This window comes from Spea bombifrons, chromosome 5, assembly GCF_027358695.1.
Source record: "Spea bombifrons isolate aSpeBom1 chromosome 5, aSpeBom1.2.pri, whole genome shotgun sequence".
Classification (NCBI taxonomy): domain Eukaryota; kingdom Metazoa; phylum Chordata; class Amphibia; order Anura; family Pelobatidae; genus Spea; species Spea bombifrons.
Window position 1 is genome coordinate 25,652,258 of NC_071091.1, and position 19,154 is coordinate 25,671,411.

At 35.5% G+C, this 19,154-nt stretch overlaps 1 protein-coding gene across 1 annotated transcript in view; it reads right to left on the reverse strand.

The window, feature by feature from the left end:
* Window positions 1–19,154, reverse strand: part of ZNF385D (zinc finger protein 385D) — a 111,077-nt gene that overhangs the window by 81,845 nt on the left and 10,078 nt on the right. The window contains exon 2 of the mRNA XM_053466004.1: window positions 2,800–2,942. Within this exon, the coding sequence (XP_053321979.1) occupies window positions 2,800–2,942 (143 nt within the window). The remainder of the gene's footprint in view (window positions 1–2,799; window positions 2,943–19,154) is intronic.

Genomic DNA, 19,154 nt, shown 5'->3' on the forward strand with positions numbered 1-19,154 from the left:
AGCTGCCGCTTAAAATCCCTATCAGACCAGCCGATTGCCATAAACTGCTAAGTATTTGCAAAGCAACTATTTTATTGACAAATGAGAATTTTCTAAAGCAAGCAATATGAAACAAAAATGTGTTCTTTCATTTGCTTGGCTTTGTTTAAATATGTTTCATTGTATGTGATAATTACATGCAAATGCATTCCAAAGAAAATTTGACATTATGAGAGACTAGCAGACTACATTATCTTAATTATATATAACTTTTTAAAGAATGCATTTGAATATTTATTTAGCTATGTGTGCTCGAAAAATAACCATGATGATTTGAAGTGGTTCTTTCATACCAAGTCATTCCCGTAGGAAATCATCCACTGAATTCAATGGAAATTCAGCAATTATTCATACCGCTAAATTGTTCCAAAATTAGTACAGTGGATAGAAAGTTCAGATAAAGCACATTGTGCAACAGTGCTGCTATTACACAATTCCATTGGTTGGGCTTCCATTATGGAAGCCAACACGCTCCAAGAAATATTAATGCCATTCTGATATTACTAAGCCTAAACATGTCAACAAATAAATCCTGCCTGGATATACTTTCTGTGAATTTTCTTCTAATACACATTCGGCTCTGTAAATTCTTGTTCAGCAGTCATTTCGTATTAGTGATCATTTATTAATAGTTCAATTGAGAGTTGAAGAGCATCATACTAGAAATGTCACAGTTATTGTTAACACTGGAATAGATATATTTTCTATGAATTATCAAATATTAAAACTAAATGTCATACTAGACCCTTTGCTCAGCAGTTGACTGCTCTGAAGCATCGGAGACACCTAACACAATATACGTACACATTCTTGGTCATGTCTTATGTTAACCCCTTAATGTACGGGCTCAAAATGCATTGTTTTCAATGGGTTTAGGGACCGCCCATTGTCCTTAAGGGGTTAAGGATAGTATTATGCCCACTGCTATTCCACTTATAAACAGCCTTCTCAGTGAAGACATAGCTTCTTATATTGCATTAAAGCTTTTGATCCTCACATTTTAGACAATAAACTCTTAGTCTAGCATTTCATTAATCTTTTCTTTGAACTTTGCCAGTCGAAACCAAAATATAATCATATATTTAAGGGACACTTCATCTATCATATCCCCTTTAACGCAGTGTTTTAAATTGTTCTTTTATCCCCCCTATTCATCTGCCACTTTCCCTACCCCTGACTTTGAAGCTGCAGCTTCTCCTAAAGTTGCATGTTTTCCATATAGGTTGAAGAATGCATGTTAACATACATACAATGCAGAGGAACATGGACTAGTATATTATCCCTTTAACTTACCATCTGCAGCATGTAAATGTTATGTGTCACTGTAAGTCTGACACTTTTTTATTATACGGTTTTACTTCTAAAACATTTCAAATGGCACTATTTACATATTGACAAATAAATCATAAGTGCTAATTGCAAATAGATAATTATAGCAGTGAGGTTGAAGCGTGTAGTTGGTAATCATGACTTTGAAGCAGAATAGGCAAGAAGTCAAAATAAAACATTAGCTTTGGATAATTATAACATTTCATAAAATAAAAAAGTACAGTGTTCAAGTCTCATTCTATTTAAAGCTTGTTAAGAGGAAGTTATTCGCAAATAATAACATGACTTTACTTGGCTTCTAAATGTTTATTTATATATTAAAACATCCTTATCAAGAGTACTCAATTAGTAATTACACATGATTGTGATTAGATATCACAAAGCAGCAATGGCAAGATGACAAAATCAGGTGGAATGAGGCTTGGTAACTATTGTTAATTGGGAAAAGGACTCAGCAGATGTCAGGACCATTGAGGTGTTGAGTGCTTGCGAGAGACTAGAATGTAGTGGAGACTTGTGTCATTTGGGAAGGGAGACCGATGGCAAAGGTTTTTAGACGGTTGTTTTGGATAAGGAAGGGAATCGAACAATGGAGAGTTTATTAAAGCACTGAGGGTGGTTTGATTTAAGAGAGAACAAGTGCGAGTGCAGAGGAAGGAAACTTAGACTAGATTTGTGTTGCAAACTGGCAACCAGCGGACTTTCCAGGTCTTCTCCAAATAGGTCAGGTTTGAGAATTCACTACCAAGCCTTAGTGTCTTTTGGTGAAGAGGTAATATAATAGTTAACCAACCCATTAAGCCTACTCCCAGAAACACCACAATATCTGCTCACCAACCCAAAATGGAAAATATAACCATCAAGGACAGAAGACTATAGACTGAATATCTGTCTCCAGTTTTTCACAAATTTTCTTATTCTACTAATTTGAACTTAACAAAACTTCAGATATCTGTATATTTTAGTATATGCATTTGCTAGCTGGTTTACAGACACATTGTATAAATATTATTCTTTTTCTAATCAATGGAGTACATGTTTGAATATGCATCAATATCAATCAAGGACATCAGGATTTGGGACATTTCCTTTATCAGCAATAGCTATCACTTGACACAACCAGCACATCAAAGGATCATTTTGGCTACCTCTGCAAAGAATTTAATTTGGCCCAGGAACTCACATATTTATTTTAATAAGGAGCAGTCTGGCAGCACCACTAGGTTTAGTCTAGATTAAGTTGTTAATTCATACTATGGTAGATTGTTTTTTTATATTTAATGAGAACACCAAACACTTGATCAGTACAAAATACTATAATTTCCATTTTTCTTAAGGAATAGCGGAAAAAAACATATCCGCTTCAGAAAAGTCCCATATAGTTATGGGACTCCGCAGAGGAGTATCAGATTAGACTGAAGTGTTACTTACCACTGTGAAGTTTGGGAAGAGATTGATGGCCCCTGCATTGTCCCAAGCAAACGGAAGGAACTGTTTAATATCCAAAGGCGGGTGCAAAGTTGGAAGTGGTGGACGAATCAGCGCAGAAAGGGCTGGACTCTGGCAAGTGCCACCTATCAATAAAGAAATTAGAGATAAGAAAGCAGTCTTACTCAGAAATATCTCATGCAATATACTTTTTATTATCAGAATCTTTAGAAGTTAGTTGGAGGTCGCCGTTAAATAGAATAAAATGCATCTGGTCTTCTTCGAGTGTCCATGGTAGCAAAAGAATTTATTTTGATCCTAATTTCTGATGTGACTGATATTATTTTCCCCCTTTGGTGAAACTGAAGTGATTCATTTCATCTGACCTAGTTTTGCCCTTGAAGGAGATAATATTTAACTGGCCATGTTATGAAGTAACCAGTATGAAATGTGACATTGCAAGGCAAATGTGGATCAAACATGACATATTTTGCCCCTTATTTTTGTGTGCCTAGTAATTGCATTAAAAAAATATCTGCCAGGTCTGAAGTGACATATTTTTTGAGTAATGGATTGTGTCACTTGCACAGAAAACATTCTCACGTTCAGCAATTCAGCAAAATTGAAGAGTAGCTCAATATACACATTTCCCGCACTCTATGACCTTCATACAGTTTTATCAAAGTGCTGGCAGAGGTCAAAAAATATAAAAAAAAAAACACAAACATCTCTTGGGCGATACTTTAGTGTATTCTGGTGTAGTCTGACTAGCTCAGCTCAGGTCCAGGGGGCAGTAATCTCTATTTTGTGATGGGGCTCCCAGATTTGCCACTCTTCAAAGGGCTGGTTAAAATGGAGACCCCTGATCATTTACATTATGGGGGACTGTACCTATCATCACATATCCTTAAGAGAGGGATAATTACTGTAGGAGAATGGCCATGGAGGTGACTTCAGGGGCTGGCGGGGAAAGTAGCATACATTATCAGTATTTATACAGTACTGTGCAAACGTTTTTGGCAGGTGTGAAAAAATAATGTAACGTAAGACACGCTATTAGCACATCATTAAACACAATGCAAAGTGAGTGAACAGGAGAAACATCTCAATCAAATCAATATTTGGTCTAATCACCCTTTGCCTTCTTCTAGGTACACCTGCACAGTTTTTAAAGCAGCGCGACGTGTGGGTTGTTCCAAACAGTTTGGAGAACTAGCCACATTTCTTCTGTGGACTTAAGCAGCCTCAGTTGCTTCTATCTCTTCATGTTATCCCAGGCAGACTTGATGAGTCCGTGGGGGCCATACAATCACTTTCAGGACCCTTTGTTCATCTTTACACTAAAGATAGTTAATTACTTTGGCTGCATGTTTGGTGTCATTGTCATGCAACTGAATCATTTTAAGGCCAATGAGATGCCTCCCTGATGCTATTGCATTATGGATACATTTCTGCCGGTACTTCTCAGCATTGATGAGACTATTAATTCTGACCAAATCACCAACTCCATTTGAAGAAATGCAGCCCCAAACTTGCAAGGAACCACCACCATACTTTTGCCTGCAAACACTCATTCTTTTACTGCTCTCCAGCTGGTCAATGAACAAACTGCCTTCTGCTACAGCCAAATATTTTGAAATAACAGCTCATATTTGCACAGGTCAGTCCTGATAGATGGGCCAATGTCTTTCCACAAGCATATCACAAAGATCAAAATCCTACATTACATGGTCAAAGGTAATAAGACCTCAAAACAGCCGTGTAAAAAAGGTAATTTCATGATCCTCACATGTTGGAACACTTGGTAAGTATCCAAGCTAAAAATGTTATCTGTGCATCTATATAAAATGCATAGTTTGGAAGTTATTACAACAATAAAACTATTAAAGTCACATTTTGTGCTGTGAAATAATTTCTTGCTGCAGTTATGTAGAAAGACAGTTTTTGTTAGTTGAGAACAGCTCTATCATAAATGTGAAATTATTTGTAGCACAATGTACCCAAAATCTTAAATATGATTTTTGAGTCTAATAATGTTTGTATGGGTCGCTTTCTAGCAGTGAAATTATTTTCATTTTATTCTGAAAAAAATCTCTTTATTGAAATATATCTCTCTATTATATAACCAATGGCATCAAATAGAAATGCAGCTAGCACAGTTCAAAACGGCTGGTATCTCAGTCCATGAAAACATAATTTTAGCCTGTCAGTTCAGTCTCTTGGTTATTCAATGGCAAGGGTAGGCTGGTCCAAAGTCCTTAAAACATGGCAGGGTCATGTTATGTCATATGTCATATACTGTATGTGTATGGGTTCTAGTGTGTGTGTTAGTTACTGGGTGGGGGGGCAAGGGGCAGATGGGGTCACTTGGCTTTACCTGACCTCTGAGCCAGAAGGTGTTAGTCCTCCCCTGTCCACTGGATTGCCATCAAAATTGTGCCACTATATTCAAGCACAGCATTCATTTCTGTACATGTAGTTTTTACACAAGGTGCCAATCACACAGGTCTGTGTGATGTTCGTTCCACTGTAAGAGCTACCCTGGCCAAATCAGTACTGTGTGTAATGAACTTAAAATTGCTACCAACCAAACAAATCAACACATAAATGAAACAATGAGCTGCACTTCAAAACAATTCGATTTCTAATTCTGGAACTACATACGGGCCACCATGGAACATCTGTAGTTGTACTTTGTGGTTAGCTGGCATTGGTTAACACGAGTCTTAGAAACAGCTGTGTATTCTGGCCTAGGCCTAAGGCAGCTGGCCCGGGACAGCGGGTGGCCCCCTACAGGGCAATCGGCCCCCTGGTGTTCAGATTATTAAACAAATTGGTTGGGAAGATCAAAGATCTCCTTTGTAACTGGCTGATTTACACCATGGAGGTTTGTGTATTGCTGGCACAAGCCTCAGTAGTACTCTTCATGCATGCCCCATGTCTTTCAAAATTATTCAATAAAATTCTCTGCTATTCTAAACACATTTGAGAGAAATACAATTGTATGCTTCTCCGAGATACACATTGACAAAATCAAATAAATAACCCATTTTTAGCTTACTAGAAGTCTCAAAAACCTACAGAGTAATGTATATGTATGTATATTTCTAAGTATGAAGTGTTAACAGATGTACTTACAGCAGGAGCTTTAATAAGTATAATCATATAATAAGTGGAGTAATCTACAGGCTATAGATTTGTATTTATTTCCATTTGGAATAATTTAAATCATGCAAATTGTTATCAAATGGCGTGTACACATAACGTGATAATAATAATATGATAAAACATATTATTTATATCATAGGGAAATTTGCTTCAGGTATGACAGCACTTCAGCATTTTTATAGTAGTGTCTTAATCTCCAAGCGGGGGAAGACTTTCAACTCTCCCCGCAGTCCCACACACTGCATGCCTCTCCTATCTCGAAATCTCACCCACTCAATAACAGACTTCTCTGCGTGGATCACTAGCGATCTACTAGTATTAACTAAGACCATCTTAAATTCTGCAGACCTAAGTAATGCCATTGCGATGGTCACAACACTGAATACAACCAAGGAATGACTTAACAGACTAGGTTTTAGACTTTACCATCAATAGTCACGTTCAAACACACCAGGATTAATGCTGTTTCCCTACATGCAGTATTCTCTTTTAAGGTAATAACTAGCAAGACTGAAACATCAGGGCATTTGGGGACGCGCTTTGAGGTGCTGGGTAAAATGTTGCACCAGGAAGAATAATCGTGAAAAAGAGCAGTCCTTCCCCAGGTTTGTGACAGAAGGGCTACCTCCCCTTGACATGCTACCCTAGGCCAAGTCAGAAAAAATTAGGCCTGAAAATCTGTTGAATTATTTGTACAATGCTGTTCACATAGAATTTTTTTATTTTTTTTTTATTTTTATAACATATATGCTCCTATTAAGCAGAACCTCTGCCCATTAATCACATTTACAAAATGTGGTCACCCTACTGGAGGTTTTTATTTTTTTTCATCAAAATATACAAGATTTAGGTCAAGAAGAGTCCTCTATTCTGTAAATGTTTTATCAAATTCATTGCCAAATGCCGTGTTCATCAATATATATAACTGACATTTTTAATGGATTAATGTCTACACATAGCTTTGATAAGTTGAAACTGTACCTGATGCAACATGAAATGTAATTCAAGAAAATGATCAAGGATTCTTTCTTGGGCTCATTTCCCAGTTGCTTGAGTCATATACAGTAATTACCTTATGCAACCTGGATCAAATATATGATAGCACCGGCAATTCACAAATTAATTGAAGGAGTTGCGCTGCTCCTTATATCATCATGTTGTATGGAATGAGAATGAAGGAACTATTAAAGAGTTTAGAAACTTTAGAAGTTTTCGAAAAAAATTAAAGGGAGCTTGCATGCTGGGCACAAATCTTCACCCTTAGTATGTTGTAGCACATGGCAACACTCTGTGAAAGGGTAGTACACAGCAATATGTATCCAGCAGGAGTGCACACGTATGTTATTTATTGTCTGCTGTTATGAATACAACAGCATGTGTTTTGCCTCTATCAGTTCTAATTGCTGATAAATAAGTTGACCATATGGTGTCTTTAAGAAGAGACAAAAAGATTAATGCTGCTAAATAGCAATGATTATATGCATCCACAATAAAGGATCGGATGCCCTAGGTGGCTGCCCATGGCTCTGGGAATCTTGTTCAGCTGTTATCTTGTAGGGAAGAACAGAAGATCTCCCCAAGCTACTCCTTCATGCTGAGAAGATGAGACTTCTCTTACCCCATCTTCTGAAAATACAGCATTATGTTATATTACAGTGGAGTCAGGCTATGCACACAAGTGCAAGAAAACGGTGAAAGATGTGATGGAGGCTTCATCCTGCAAGCGAGAAGGGGCTTGGAGGTAGGATGGTTGGGTACTGGTATAGGAGTTCAGAGAGTTTAATTTGGATATATTCTTAAAAGTAGATGTAGTGGGAACATAGAATAACGGATTCATTTACTAAATTATTAGTAAATGAATTAATGAGGAAGGTACCTAACAACTTGGTCTCGAAAGCTCGCAATTAAACTCTCAGTTAGCCAATAAACGGTATCATTTTAACTATACCTTTCTCCTAAATTATTATAGATGTCAAAAATAATTGGCTACTAAATTTGCTGGGTGCCATTTTCTAGTATACATATTTTAAAATGTATTATAATATATATTAAAATACAGATGCTAAATATATGTATATATATATATTGGATTAAAAAAAAATAAAGGCCACATTTTCCCACCATATTTTCCATATGATGAAAACTGCAATTTCAATAACTCTTATTCTGTAACAAAAATATTTCTACCAAAACTTTCTTTTTTAAAATGTAAAACTTATTTTGCTTATCCTCTTTCAACCTTTTCTTGACTTCATCTTTAAAGTTATGTATTGCTTTTACATCTATATCTCATATCTGTTTTCCATTTAATCTGGAGTTCTTTGAGTTTATTCAATCATGATTTCTGCATGTACAGCCTCTTAAAATCCTACAGCCCTTACCTTCTAAGTCATTTCTTTGAACCGTCCAATTCAAACCTTGTGTGTTTGCACATTGACAATGAAAGCACATTTCTTCAAGGAAGACTAATCTATCCTATGTTTGCTCTCCTCACACTCTAGTAATGCCATGTATAAAAGAAAGCTCAGCTTAATGTATTACGCTCTCATTTTACCTTTAGACATTCCTGTATAAACCTTGATAGCTTAAGGCAAATGAAATGCATTATCCACCTATCTGGCGCTTAAGAGGCTATGTGTAGTGCTCCATCTATATGATTGTTTAGACGATATAAGGCATATTTATAAACCTTATGCAAAATGTAAAAATGGATCAATGCAACCAATTATAGGTCCATGCTGATATATTGATAAAGCCACTGCATCCGAATCATCTTTTATAAATAGCATTAATGTGCCTTTGTTCATGTGCAGGCCTATCTCCATTGCCTATCAATAGGTTTAGTCAATTGGGCATTTTGGGCTAACACTAGACCAGTCACTACAAATTATAACACATGCTGGGTAACACTATCCAAGTAATTGGTCTATCCAAATTTGTGACTTCTGTTGTACCATATATGTCTGTTGCTGCAATGTTCTATCGTTGGATATGCCACCTGCCAACACAGTGCATATTTAGGCAGCTGGAGAATGGATTTTTTTTTATTCTGTTACAATAAAGTGATCTTGTTACTGAAAATACTTGACCTTAATCAATATAGAAAGTTTCCTATATATAATATAGTTTCCTATATTTTGCATTAACATTTTTAGTACAGCAGATAGCAGTTTTTTGGACATTTATGCTTACGTAAATGGTACAATGCCCCATCAAGTAAACCCCATCTTATGTTTTACACTTTGAAAGAAAAAAGCCCTAGGGCACATGGAAAAACACAGAAAACATACACAATGAGGCACAATAGAAATGAATAAGCAGAAAAACACAAACAACACACACAAATGACATACAAAGGCAATGAAACCACCCAAAAGCAGTTTAGAGATAGCTACAATTTGATTTAGCTGCCGGACATTTTAACTACCTTAACAAATTGTGGTGTCATCACCTAAAACCACTTCTTTTTCATTTGTGAAAACCAGATGGAACATTTTAAGGTAGTCTACAATTTGTGGGGTTTTTACTTTGGGGGAAGTTACCGGTTAATCCATATTCTGGAACAAGTTTGTGGGAAAATTGCCACCCTATCCACAGAACCTAGCAACGCCTAAATATTCCACTGCAGAGCATCCAAGAAATATAGCTAATGTCTGGTAAATCCCACTTTTGATAGCAAGAAAGGGTCATTTCGATGTGGATGAATGACCCTAGGAACAGAAATAATAAAAGGATTTCTTTAGAAAACATGGCAATATAAGACATGCATTCTAATTCTACAACAATCCATACATGTTTACCATTCTTCTATTTGTGTTCACAAATAATACCATTTCATTTACAGTGTAATATATTGTGGGGAATTATGCAAATATGTGCCGAATGATTTATTTCCCCTGCAAGCTTTATCTTGCAATACAGTCAGATACTAAAAACAAATATTGCTTCCAATTTCCTGCCATTTTTGAGTGATTATGTGCCGGCAAAGTTGGACATTACCGAACATGTCTGTGTCTTAAAGGCGTTTCTGAAATAACAATGTAGGAACTGGATTTTGAATAATCCATGACCTTAATCAAACCAGTCATTCTTAAATTCAAGCAATTTCATGTGCATTGAACAGGAAAACGGTAATACAAAAATGACAGTTACAAGAAATTTCATTTTTGTGTGTATATATGTAAGTTTAAATGTACGTTTTTTATATATGTACACACATATATATATATATATATATATATATATATTTACATATATATATATATATTATCTTTTATTTATAAATATTTTTAAATATATTTACGCTATATATATTATACTGTGCAAAAGTTGTAAAGCAAGAATGCTTTAAAAAATAGACATTTCTATTTCTCATTTAACAAAATGTAAAGTGGGTGAACAGAAACAAATCTAAATCAAATCAAAATTGCTAAAACCAAATGGAATTATTGGAGTGGCATGGCCATGTTTGTGTATGGATGGTTTTCAGGAACTTTTGAATGGATACAATAAATCTTTAAGATCTATCCTTCTTGTGGAGACCTGCTGTTCTATATACCTTTTTTAAAGATTACACATTTTTTGGGAAAGAGATTTCCAGAAACCTTCTGATTTTATCTACATATGGATCCAGGCTCCATTTACGACCCCTCCAGATACCGCAGGAAGCTATGATAAGCTAAGTAACACTTGTGTTTTACTACACGCTTGCTCTTTATAAAGTTGATACACTGTTTCTCCCATTGTTTCAATTGACAGGTCCCTAGTGGACTGAATATTTAAATATTCCCAAACTCGTCTTAGATAGGCGGTGTTATTCCACATGCTACACATATAACATGTATGTCCAATAGCACTTCTGGTGCATTGTAATGAGTTCATAATTAGGACAAGAATGGCTTTCTGGGTCACTTTAGGTATTTTTTGATGAACGAGCAGAGATGTTCTAAAAAATAAATAAATAAAAAAATAGTAGCCACACATCTTCCAGTTAACCTTGAAATAACCCTGGATTTTTTTCTGGCTTCCTTAACCCTCATGTATTAAAAGCTTGGTTGAATATGATGCCATTTTCTGCTTTCCCCTCTGTCTATAATTACATCAAATTTAGTGATTCATACATGGGCTAGATTTCTAAGAGGAAAACCCTGTTCTTTGATGTTATTATCCTTTTTGCAAGGCACTTAAAATTAGATTATTAACGGTAGAGATGATGCACTGAAATGGTAAGCTGTAGCCATTCCACATTTCATACTACAAATGTTAAATGATGAACACTTTATACATTCGCGTTATATCAAATTATTTGTGCCGGTCTCTTAAGTTACCGGATAAATACTACAATTTGGAGCTAATTTTGTATTAAAAAAAAAAAAAACTGCACACAGCGATCCGATCACTTAACAGGTCACAAATTAGCACAAATTCAATTACAGCAATTCAGCATGTTCTTTTACAGTTGAAATACTGTCAAAATGAGAATTATTTCAATTAAAAGGCTGAGATTCCTGGATTCCCACCAAATTAGCAATCTATATTTTTCATGGGGAACCTAAATAAGAGGTTTGTTGGCATTTGTTCAGGGTCCAACATATAAGGTAACTTCAAGGTGCTATAGCAAGGAACTGACTAGTTTTCGATTTTAGAATTAGCCCAAATACATGATTAACTCTCCTTAATTATACAGACACTTCCCAATATTTAACCCTATGGCCCGGCCAAAAGGTGTAGTACTAGGTACTAGGTAAATAACTTCCAGGATAATATGAATTGTGTTTTTTATTAGTCTATTGACATAATGTTTTACAAAGTAATTAATAGCTGCTTATTTCTAAAACGCAATTGATTCACTCAAAATGTTTTTTGCAATCTTATTTAATGAAGATGGGGTTGGCCAGGGAATGGTCACAGGATGAAAATTACGGAGTTCTTTTGATGGAATTGGCTGGGATAGAGGAGTGTATTCACCAAAGCAGGATTTTAAAGAAAGGATTGTGTAAACGTTTTTTTAAATTATTAGGCAAAATCCACCAAAGTTCTTCTGCCAAAAGGACTGAACTGGCCCAGCATAGTTCATTGAGAATTCCGGTCTAGACTCTATTGAGCGATCAGGCTCCCCAGCGTGCCATAGATCCACGGCCAGGTGGGGGAATCTCTATTACCCTTGTAGTCAGCCCATGTACTGTACACTATGGTGCCTCTAGGTTCCAATGAAACACATGAACTCCCACCATTGACACAAGTCGACATGGTTTGCCACATGGGATTTAGATAAAATAAAATCGTAATCAGAAGTGATTTACCATTACAGGAGTTACAATTGAATAATTCCTGAAAAGAATGTAGTGTAATATTTTGGATGTTTTTAGTGTATTTTTCCCTAGGTATCATGTAAATAAGCAGTAAACAATAACATTTTACACATCGAAAAACAGGGTACTTCATATTATGACCTACATTTAATTTTCCATTGACCACGTTGTATTACTTATTGTTATGCGTTCTGTAGATATCAGATGAAAAACTATTTTAGATCAGTTCTCAGCCTTGTCTACTTCTATATAATAGAAATTGTGGCTGATCTCAAACCATAACCTCATCTACAGAGACTAATCTTGCAAAAAAAAAGCATGAAGGACACTGCCTTATAAAGGTTGAACATTACCATTTCTTTACCTTCTTGGACATATCTTCAGAATTCAAGACCCATACAACACATGCATCATAGATGAAAGATTTAGGAATCTCATACATTCTTTAAGGGAACGTTAAAGAATTTAGACACTGTAAAAACCAAGCAATTATTGTCCTAATGTTAGCATTTAATAACAGAATAACGCAAATATATTTCTATGTGTGGGTTTACAATTATTTAAAGCAGTCTATTCTCTATTCAGTGAAGATGGCGTTGTCAGTTAAGAGGCTAATGACACTGAGCTTGCGCAACACAGGCTATTATTGCTTCTTAAACAATATAGTAATATTCTTAACTCCTCATTTCAGTGACTGCAAGTAAATATAATGACGTTATATTCTTTACCTATCCATTTTAGCACAACGGTTAAATGGTTCTTTTTTTCACTATTTAAAAGAAAAGACAAAGACGCATCAAATGTTCTGCCGTTAGAAAACTGTTCTGACCTTTTCATGATTTTATCTATACTGTGCACATATTACTCTCATCTCCCGCACCCCATCTCCTGATATGAAGACACCATATTGCAATGCTTAATGGTTATGTTTATAACCTAACATATTTAGAGAGAATCGCTGCCAACATAATACACACAGCCATTACAATACTGCATTATAAAGAAATTGTGCTTTCCATTATTGTTTAAAAAAAAAGGATAACTTACATCAATAAACATAAAAAAAATCAATCTTATATATAAAATGTCATCGGCAACCGTTTACAAAGAAGTTTGCTTTCTTGTCATTGTATTACATTTTTAACCCCTTAAGGACAATGGGCGGTCTCAAAACCCATTGAAAACAATGCATTTTGAGCCCGTACATGTACGGGCTTTGTCATTAAGGGGTTAAATAGAGTAAAAATAGAATTGGCTATAGAAATAAGCGGTATCGAATGAGTGCATTGAAATGTACATATAATGGGTTATTGGCTGTTTTCCCAAATTGTTTGCACATTTTTGCGGGTGAGCAAGGTGTCCTGGCAGATAATGTGTTTCAATAAAAAGGAGTTTTACAATTATAAACGCTGAAATAACAGTTCTGTATCTCCGAGGATGGCTACAATCAGTTCCCTGGTGCAATTTAGCAGATGGTTAGGCAGCTTCTCAAAGCTCTTTAATGATTTGTGTGTGTTATTTTTATTACATGAAACATCTTACTTTCCAACATCCAAATCACAATTGTTGTCTTTAATTAACAAAATATTATTCTCCGGGACATTTAATGTTCTAAAAATAAAAATGTAGCCATAGGATAATATAGCATGGGGATATTTACTGATTAAATGGGCAGTCTAATACCCCATAGAGCCCCAGCAAGTAAATATATATTTACCTGGTGAAAATACTGAAGCTGTAGAGCCCCATACTCGCCCCTGTGGGCTTTTCCCGCCAGTTTTGGCTTCTTTAAGCATTGCGTTGAAACAGTGGGAGCTCTTTCTGTGGATGTGCTCGTGGGTTCTCATTAGACCCCCTGAACCCTCACATAAGCCAGAGAATAGCTGACGAGCAGGGGAAAAGAGCAAATGCGTAGAGGAAATTCTGATACATCATTCAATAAATATATATATATTTTAAATGTGACTCTTGGCTACCATATGCAATTTTTAGGTAAACTATAGACTATATTTTCTTACTTTAGAGTTGTTTTTTATTGAGTTAAAATGGTCAATACATATCATAGTGCAGGTTCAAATTTAAAACAACAGAGTTATACAGAGAAAGTGGATATATATTGTGATATTGGTTACATTTATGGTAATGAACCTCTCATATATCAGATTATTTTATGCCAATCTGTATCTGTTACTGTAAAGCCAATGGGCACCAAATGACTTACACACATGGCCTCCGGTTGGATCCGCCACATGTTAATTTTTTATACTGCCATCGGCTCATCAAGACATTTGACTGGTGTACCAGATAACCAATCTGGACCTGGGTAGTTGAAATACTTTATTAAAATTGTTTTTAAAAATGGTGTATGATGTCTAAGAAAAGTCAACACAACATATTAGCAGATTTTTATGCTCTATTGACTAATACCTTCTGCCAACAGTAGCATTTTAAGCTTTCTCTAGCTAATGAAACATCGGTATGTATGCAAGTGTGCACTAAATAATTTTTCATTAGTAATATGAGTAACTCATTATTTAGGCACGGTCTTTGAATTATTTCTTTTAGTTTCCTAACTACATTTTCCTTTTATTTCCTCCAATAAACATTATGTTGTTTCTTAGATAAATGAGAGGTGCTAGGACAAAAGCAGCAACAGAAAGCACCAAATGCATTGATTCCCGAGAAAGCAATATCACATACCCCCTGCCGCTGAAGCCCCTATTTTGCTATTTCTAGCAGTAATACCTAACCGTAATCATGGAAAAACAATGACTCGCCGTGTTGCTCTCGCCACGGAATAGTCACAATTGTAACAAATTAAATGCCACTAAAGCAAGTCTTTCACGAAAACAAATTTGTCCAGCTACTTACAAGTATGTAATGACTCCGAAATACAAAGATCTTTCAGTGAATGCGGAGTGAATGGAAGGGAAGATTGCTTCTAAAACGTAAAAAATACACTGTAAAAAGCATAAACCTGGTGATCAATGCATAAAAAAATAATTCACAATTATTTGTGAATGTTGTCAGTGACTCATGGTGCCATTTCAGCAAATAACATATCAATATATCAAATATCACCTTTTTAAAAAATAGAAAATCCACTATCTTTAATTAAATCTTTAATGTATTTTCCAATTATTTGTATTATACATACTAGTAAAAAAGGCTATAAAAATACCATTAAGGTCAGCATGTTGTCATTTGTAGTACCAGGTAAATCTGCAATGGCTGGATTTGATATGATGTATGTTCTATACTTATTAATAAATAATATTAAAGAACTGAAAAATTGCATGTCGTGATACATCATTTGATATTCAGGAGCGCCATGTCTTAAACGCGCTGTGTAATGTGTACCTCTTACTGCATTCAGGATGCTGACTGCGGTGGGACGGCTCGGGGTGATGCCCGGGGTTACATAGTTACATAGTACATAAGGTTGAAAAAAGATCTAAGTCCATCAAGTTCAACCCTTCTACCTAACCTTCCTACTCTTGATCCAAAATTAAGCTACTTCGAATTTTGCCATCAGGGGGAAAAAATCCTTCTCGAGTCCAAAAGGCAATCGGATTTCTCCTTGGATCAAGAAGCTCTAAAATATTAATTCTATTAATATCCCTGTATGTCATGCCTTTCTAAAAAATATCCAGACCCCTTTTGAAGGCATCTAATGTATTTGATAACACCACCTCCCTTGGCAGTGAATTCCATACCTTTATTGTCCTTACTGTAAAGAGTCGTCTATGAAATCTCCGCTCTTCCAGTTTCAGAGGGTGACCTTTTCTTCCTTGTTCATTTCTGTTAATGAACAGGTCACTGAAGAGTTCTTTATATTGGCACTGCATATATTTATATATGGCCCTATATATTTTTTCCCTTGTTCTCTTCTAATAGGTGCCTCAGTTGGTACCTAACTAGTATGTTTCAAATGTTTGAATTCGAGTTTCTTGTAGGTAATTCCTTTTTCTTCTTCCACACAAAATCATTGACCATTGTTACTTAAATATTAGTTCAGAGATTTCAGTTGAAAGGCAATTGTTCTGTATGTGCACTTTTGAAAAGATCCTTCAAATATGCGCTTGTAGGAGTAGTTGAGGAACACATGCACTATATAGTACATGTAACATTATATATAACAAATATACCTCCTTCCTTTTCCAAGTATCCTCTATACTGATATTGCATTGTTTGACCTCAATGGTGAGATATCATATATTAGGAAAGTAGATAATTGTTTTCCATCTATTTCTATCTATTTATTTTTACCTATACTAAAACACATGTTTTCTCCTTCCCTTATGTACATACATGTCTTATTCTTATTCAATCCGTGTTTTAAACGACGTCAGTCAATTCACTAAAACATATTGAAGCTATTTGGAAAATGAAACATCAAACAAAAGTCCCAGGAATTAAAAGCATCTTTGGGATGATGGCTACAAAGTGTGGGGAACCATGCCACGATAGACATCACAATCTAAAAAATACAATACATAACAACATGTCCCTATAACTGCTGCATGAGCCTAATAAGACTATGCTTTCCAAAATATTGTGTTATATCTTTTTATTTAGTTTTATTTAATATCCTGGCTAGAACAAACTTGGCACTCTATACCTACTTCTGTCTTAGCTAAATACTGTTCATTTAACGACCACAAAATACATTAAAATAGGCAATAAGCAGTTTACAAATCCGGGCTGAACATGTTGTTTGCAGAGCATAATTCATAATACAACTTTAAATTCATTTTATACACCAGCTCCAAAATGACTCTGTGTTTCAGACATCTGCAGTATGGAAATGATCAAATACTACTTAGATCTAATTCTAAATGTATATTTTTCAAGTAATATTGCGAAATCAAGCAACATAACAAATCAGTAAAATGGTTGGTAAGATTGCCCTTTGTTCACAGTGACAAGATGTTCTTTTTTGAAACAGAAAAGTACTTTCCAATCAATAGTGCCAGATTTCTGTAGGTCAGTTCTAAGTTTCATAACATATATCACAAAGGACGCATTTGTTATTAGAGTTCAATCTTAGAAGGTTCTTCAGAGCATTTAGCATTTGTATTAATCTATGGCCCTATTCTATAGGCCTGGTCGTACGGGACTTCTTGAGAGTTCACAAGATGCCTTTGTGATGAAACATCTCTGCAGAAAGACAGTAGAGTTTATCCAGTACAACTAATGTGTGCGTTAAGGAAACCGAACAAAGAAATTATAAGTCCTTCAGCAATGGACTGCAGTTGATTCATCTGTTGAATCACAATGGACTATCATACCTGAGATGAAGCCATAACCGAATCAAGCAATTCTTACCATTTCTTTTGTTACCATTATTTTATTTCCATGTTCCAGGTTTTAAGTTATGTAGATTTATAGCTTCCAGCTACGAAATCTGCCTCCACCAAAGCTATAACTAGGGAATTTCATGCAAATTGAACTCCAATCCCTAAGATCACTCAGTGATGAATAAAGGGTCATAGGAACTGGAAGAAAATTAGCATTCAATCGCGGGGCTATGCCTATGGTGGAGGCAGATGTGAGATCACAGCTGGAAAACATTGCTTTATTGTAATCCTACTGTCAGCTCAGGTAGGAATATGCAATATGCTTTGTGGACTCGGTGTGTGATAATATATTTAAAGCTTTGCAGTTGCTTTGTAAACCTATTATCACCAAATTTGCGTGGCAGGGCCACTATTATAAACATGCGATCTGGCAGTAAGATGACAGCTCTCATCCAGAGCAAAAAAAAGTATTATAATCATTCTTAAATGGAGAAAAAATCTAAATCATTCTAAAATGTAGAAAAAAAATCTAACCAATCTGTTGTACATAGATATGAGGAATAGCGCTGGAGATTATGTGGAATGTGTTGTTCACATATAATAGTTCTATTAAACTGGACTGATTTCTAAAATCTAAAACAAACAGCAACTCCAAACAGAAATGCCCACAAAATTCAGCTGACGTGGCTACATTGCGGACATCAAAGTCTGCCTACAAGCCCGAATGACTCAGATACCAATATTAACTGGCAATCTGGTTGTTAATAGCTTGCAGTTGGATTTTGTTGCATTTTATTCTGCAAAAGAGTTGGTTTTTTTTTTCATGAACAAATCCGTGCTTTTTTTCTTTTCATTTCTCTAGTGGTAATATACCCCATGCCATTTTAGTTTCAGCAGGGAGTGCAGTGCTACATAATAATGGCTGCGAATAAAAGTTTATCTTCCTCGTTAAAATGCTTTATGACTCCATAAGCCCAGAAAGATTAGTGTGAGCAAGCAGAAAGGACTACATCGGGGGGAGGCTAAGCGCCCCAATGCAGACATTAATAGGTAAAATACTGGCATGCCCATTTAAACTTTTTATATACATATCTACCGTCTTTGTGACAATTTTAGTATAAAAAAAATCAAATTTATCAATAGCTTGCAGTCTTTGTTTGGAATTCAGTGTAATTATTTTGGAGGTAATTATTTTAAACTGTAACCCGCTGAGTCTCAGGGTAGCAGGGCCAGCAATATTGAATTCATTTCATGTCCTCAAGTTCTCTTACTTCTCCTCACCCACTCTTACAAAATCTGCCTGAACCAATCAGCATTAAGCATCCTTATAATGGGGTGGTGGGAATAAAATGGCATTCAACAATCAAGTTAAGATAATTGTCAATGGTATACGCATAGGGGTCCTTTTTAATACTTATATGTTGTTTTTTAAAACTGTAAATATTGTAACATGAGTTTCTTTAGTGTATAAAACACTGTAAATGTGAAACTGGGTGACGAGACAGAGCTGCTTCAATATGGGAGGTGGTTTAAAAAACTAATATTAGTTTTGCAGGTATTACAACCAAACGCAACTGAG